This window comes from Cyprinus carpio, chromosome A2, assembly GCF_018340385.1.
Source record: "Cyprinus carpio isolate SPL01 chromosome A2, ASM1834038v1, whole genome shotgun sequence".
Classification (NCBI taxonomy): Eukaryota; Metazoa; Chordata; class Actinopteri; order Cypriniformes; family Cyprinidae; genus Cyprinus; species Cyprinus carpio.
Genome location: NC_056573.1, coordinates 4,617,636 through 4,623,635, shown reverse-complemented (window position 1 = coordinate 4,623,635; position 6,000 = coordinate 4,617,636). Strand labels below are relative to the sequence as shown.

Below are 6,000 nucleotides of genomic sequence, written 5' to 3'. Positions count from 1 at the left end.
AGAGATATCTAGGATAAAACTGACTCATGGAATCAAGTATTTTGAGTGGGTTTTTTTTTTTTTTGAGTTCATTTTCTTTTCAGTTTCTTTTTTTGTTTTCCTTTTCTTTTTTTTTAGTGCAACATGTTTGTCCCTTTGCGGAAGTCAATTCCGTACATTCTCCATTCAGTGATGTTCTACATTGATTTCTACGGTTCAGTCTCTACAGATCTCGTCATACAGGTGGGCCTGCCCCTCCAACAACCTATAAGGCAATACCCGGCACAGTGCTCGCGCTCATTCTCCGTCCTCATTCGCTGGTAAAATCTGCCCCGTGTGCCACACACACACACACACACACACACACACACACACACACACACACACACACACACACACACACACACACACACACACACACACACACACACACACACAGACTCGTGGCACATGCACATAACGGAACCTTTTCCTTTCAAGTCAAGAAATGATACGAATGGCTCTCACACAATGCTGTATTCTCGCGTTGTGTTTTCCTCTTAGTCTTGCACATCAAAAAAAAAAAAAAAAAAAAAAGATCAACAACGTCCAGGATTGGCTGTTTCTTCTTTGCACGTCTCCTCTGGTAAATTGGCACCTCAGAGTTGTTGTTGTTGTCACTCCTGTTTAGTTTATCCACTTGCGGCAGTTGGCAGCTCCACAGTGACATGGGATCTTGCTCTGATCAACAAAAAAAGTAAGATCAAAACCCAAACAAGAAGCAATGTGGATAGTTCTTATGAGAGCAGATTTAAAAAAAACTCTGCCCTTATTCAGCATTTCATCACATGATCAAGAAGAGCATTATGCGATGATGCTGAACGGTCACAGTATAGTATGTAGGAAGGCCGGTATTGACATTTAACATATGCGATGTAGTCGAGAGTAAGTGTTTTGAAAGGAATGATGCTGAACGGTCACAGTATAGTATGTAGGAAGGCCGGTATTGACATTTAACAGTGTAATTAAAATATTGCCCCTGATGATATATTGAGGTCTTATGAAGCGAAACAATCAGTTTGTGCAAGAAACATTATTTATAGCATTATTACCTGTGTAATCCAGAGCCTCTTTAGACCAGTGCTGGCTTGAGCCGCAGACTGTTTCGGATGGTTCAGTCCAATTTGGTGATAATAACTGATTTTATACCCCTAAAGGTATGCCCGATTGCAAAGGTCTGCTGCATCCTTCACAATCTAGCAGAGCCACTCTGCAATATTGTGCTGTGCATCGCAATGCTAATTTATGGGGCATGTTTGCACTATTACTTGATGTGCATATTTCATTTAAGGTGCATAAAAATAAATGAGACATTCAGGGGTGCAGTTTTTAGTGAATTCCCTCTTCCTTACCTCTTCTCCCCTCTCAATCCTGCGGGCGGCACTGATGATGATCTTGTGGCCCCGCTCGAACGTCACAACCTCAGCCACGCAGTTCGGTGAGCATGAATGATTGATGTACCTACGGGATAAATTGAACTCAAATTGAACTTGGGGGTTTTGTCCTAAGTTTGGGGGCAGTATGTATATATATATTTTTAAAGAAATTAATACTTTTATTCAGCAAGGATGCATTAAATTGATCAAACATAACAGTTATGCAAGTTTTAAAAAAGAATTCTGTTCTTCAAAAAAATCCTGAAAAATATGAATAACGGTTTCCACAAAAAAATTTAACAAGCAGCCCAACTGTTTTCAACATTGATAACTAAGCATTTCTGAAGGATCATGTGACACTGAACACTGGAATAATAGCTGCAGAAAATTCAGCTTTACATCACAGGAATAAATTACATTTTAAATATGTATTAATGTAGAAAACAGTTATTTTAATTTGTAATAATATTTCATAATATTACTGTTTTTACTGGATTTTTTATGAAATAAATGTAGCCTTGGTGAGTGAAAGAGACTTCTTTCAAAACCCCTAAACTTTTGAATGGCAGGATCAAAATCTCAAATAATAATCCTGAAAAAGTTCACAGATGTTGTGAACAGAATTGTACAAAATACAGGAGAGACCATAATACATCAGATTTGACGTTGCTCACAATGCATTATTAAGTAATGCACACATATGAAAGCTGATATGGGAAGGCTTACCTTGCAGGGCTTCCAGACCGGGTTGCATCGATAACTCGCTCGCTGCTGATGCGGAACATGTACGCTGGGCGGTTCTGTGGGAGAAATCCACACAGATTTATACAAATGCATTTTGAAGTCAAGGTAACTTTATTCCCAGCGCTATCCCCTCAGTGGTTGAGCGAGCTTTACCTTAGCCTTGTACAGCAGCTCTTTCCTCATGGCCACCTCAGCGCGCAGAATATCCCCCATGTATTCAATCACCATGGTCTGCTTCTCAATGTCACGCGCTGCAAACAGCCCAAGACCCTGCAGACACCAGACACATTAGACATGCTTCCACACCCAAGGCTAGAGCTCACACACACACACACACACACACACACACACACACACACACACACACACACACACACACACACACACACACACACACACACACACACTCATGTTTAGTCACAATGTGCACATTTCATAGACTTGCATTGTTTTATATACAGCTACATATAAATACTATAAGCTAACCGTAACTTTTTTTTTTTTTTTTTTTTTGCATTTTTGTTTCTTGAAAAACTTTATTTTTATACTGTTTATGCAAACGAGGACATCCCCAAAATGAAGTTTTGCCAGGTTTAGCCCACTTCTGGGTACAAATTTGTCCCCAAAATATGAATAAGTAGGTGTACACACACATTTACTCGCCTATTTCACATTTACTTAGCACATTTCATAGATTCTATTTATTCTATATATATCTAGTACAAAACTAATTATAAACAAACAATAAAAAAAAAAACACAAAACTTTCAGAAACTTTAATAAAACATAATTTTATACAAATTTTTACAAATGATAAAGAGGTTTTGCCAGGTTTAGCTCACTTCTGGATGCAAATTTGTCCCAAAAATTCTTATGCAAAAAGCTCGGCAGGGAACTGGAAGTGACACTGGATCAGCTGTGGCTCTTTTAGATGACTGCACAACCGTGCCAGAGGGAGGAATGCCAATAATACAGGCTTAAAAGAGACTTTTCAAAAAGCTCTTAGAGAAATGACAGGAACTGTAGTCACTACTCAAGGCACACTGAGTATTTCGAGGCCTTTTCCTTTTCAGTCAGTCTCTTTTCAGAGGGGTGAGATGATCAAACGTTCTTCACGAAGCGGCTCGTGTGGATGGACTCACCTGGATGCGAGAGTGAGCCAGATACACGTTTGTCTTCCAGTCGCTGGTCAGTCGGCGGTACTGAGATGACTTAGAGTGCACAAAGTGCTTGCTGTGAGAAGATCCTCTTTCCACCACTGTTGAGTTCTGGATGCATTGAGATGCTCTGGACCACACGGAGAGGGTCTTCAGCCTGTAAGGAGGCGATGGTAGAAACACAGAAAGAAAACATTATTTCTGTTCCTCGACTCAAAAAGTAAAGGTCACCCATTAAATATGACTGAATTTTTCACAAGTTCCTCACACAGATTTTGCTTGTATTCAAGCTGGTCATGCAAATTGACCAACATCTCGACTGACAACAACAACGGACCTGCAGGTTTTATGAAGGTAAGTTTAAGACTTTTTAAGACTAAATAAAGACAATATAAGGATTAAATTAAAGTAAAAACAAGTTATCAGTATGTTCTCTGAATGTTAATGTCCAGGGAGCACAAAATGAATTGTGTGTAACATTTTGAAAAAAACAACTTCCAACAGATCTCCATTCATTTTTAATAAATTTTGCCAACAAAAATAGCTAAACTAGAATTTGGAAATATACCTTTCAGTGTACTTTCTGATCATATTGCTAAAACATGTTCTTCCTCTATATTTTTGTCTTATTTTGCAAGTTTCTTAAATTAAGATGCATTTAAGATACAAGAAGTCTCGTGTTCTAAGAAACTGATCAGAATGAAGTGAGTCTAAGATTAAAGCTCCAGTATGTGACTTTTGTAATTGACCACAAGAGGGCGCATTTCCAACAATAACAAAGGCGAAGCTTGATGACGCTATGAAGCAGGTGACGATGGGAGATGTCGTTTTTAATGGGTTTTTCCATCCACCATAGCAATGTATCTAAATTGGATAAACGAATCATGATCACGGATGAGGTAATTTATTCGTTTTTGTACTACCTGTATATATGATCGTATTATTTTATGTCATCATAATTAATGAACTGCAAGGAACGTGAAATTTACTTATAATATTATCCCGTTACAACTTACAGCTATTTGTTAAATGATTTGTTGGGTTAATGTTGTGCAGTGTTACGTGTTTATGGGTAATGCCGTGTTGTTTTAACGTGCCTCAAACCAATCTGTTCTAAAAGTCGTAATTTGAACGAACGACAACTATTTGCAAGTAATGACTAAATATATTAGTTAAAGCAACAATATATTAACGATTTGTATTCAAGACTAATTGTACTGCCATACTATCTCGGTCCACCACGTGAAAATAAAAAATCCTTACCTTAGTACAAAGAGCAATTATAAACTTACGTTTTACTGGCACTTCAATACTCGCCAAAGAGTTATCGTGAAAAACCATAACAACGACAACACAAAAAAAAAAAAATGAAGCCATACGCGCGGCTATAAAACATAACCAACCACTTCCACATTTGACCATGTGATATTCCGGTGTGGTGGAAACATCACATGGTCTACAACGGAAAAAAAGTATAGAGCGGACATTGCGTCACTGAGAGGCGACATTTTTTCCGGGACGGCCCAGTTTTCTTTAAAATCGGAATTTCTCTGAAATAAAAAAATCTTTGGAGACTTTTGCGATATTGTAAGTACACAACTGGAGGAAATATATCACACTGTGCAAGTTATTTTCGGAAATTTTATTACAAAATTCCTACATATTGGAGCTTTAAAACAAACATATCTGTCAAAGGGGTCTTAACTTAATTCAAAGAGAAAACTCTTTTGACAGATACCTGTTTATGAACTCCATTTTGTTCAATTTCTCATAAAACAAAACTTCAACAATCTTCACTTTGCATCACAACTAAATGTAATTTGATTTGAGGATGATTAGACTTTTAAAAAAAACAAGACAAAAATACTGATCAAGATGTTTATTCTTTGCAGTGCATGCAATAATGCCATGACTTTATGACTTTCTGCTACAGTTCAAGAACTTTTAATCTACAGAAGGGCAAATTAAGAATTAAGACCCACAGAAACTAATTTTTTAACAATACACAAACACTCTTTTTACAATAAGCAGCTACTGACCTCTCATGATGGGGGAATGTCTGCAACTCAGAACGAGCGCAACCAGATGGATTGATGGACAGTGGAAGCACCAACATGGGATTACGTCCATAACGGAATCGATATCTGGAGCACGCCTCCACACCTGGCAGCTGCAATACAGTGACAAATCACAAAATGAGCTCATCGGAACAAACTGCACGTAACTGGACATCTCACTTTACAATATGCAGTGAGTGGTAAGGGTGAGCGTACTTACCGATTCAGCAATGCGGGTAACTGCTGAGACGGTGAGCCCAAACAGGTCCTCTCCCTTCAGGTAGACGGGGAAGAGTCTCAGCATGCCCGTCTCAGCCCTCCTCTCAGCCACGGGCCCAAGAACCTTGTCCCAGACTCCTAGAGCACACAAACGAATAAAAAACCATCATGTCGCTGTCGCAGGTAGGACTGATGAGATTATCTTTAACTGGCTTTAAATCACACTGAAATTTAAATTGTGATATGGCATAGTGTGATTACTGAACCTTAAAAAACTATTATACAGTTTTATATAGGATATAATTTTATGGGATGAATGTGGGTATTTTCAGAGTGTATATGGGGCTCATTAAAGTTTTTTTGTGGTCTAAGGGTGATTTTAAATATGTGCACAACAAAAAGGCATCAGAGTCCACTTTAATGTTGAGT

The 6,000-nt window shown here is 38.3% G+C and overlaps 1 protein-coding gene across 1 annotated transcript in view; it reads right to left on the bottom strand.

The window, feature by feature from the left end:
- Positions 1–998: 998 nt before the first annotated feature.
- LOC109110986 (histone-lysine N-methyltransferase 2C-like) overlaps positions 999–6,000 on the bottom strand; it is a 39,097-nt gene continuing 34,095 nt past the window's right edge. The window contains exons 32-37 of the mRNA XM_042769836.1: positions 5,573–5,709; positions 5,335–5,465; positions 3,281–3,452; positions 2,292–2,408; positions 2,121–2,194; positions 999–1,479 (exon numbers count right to left, since the gene is read on the bottom strand). Coding sequence (XP_042625770.1) covers positions 1,305–1,479; positions 2,121–2,194; positions 2,292–2,408; positions 3,281–3,452; positions 5,335–5,465; positions 5,573–5,709 — 806 coding nt within the window. The 3' untranslated portion in view covers positions 999–1,304. The remainder of the gene's footprint in view (positions 1,480–2,120; positions 2,195–2,291; positions 2,409–3,280; positions 3,453–5,334; positions 5,466–5,572; positions 5,710–6,000) is intronic.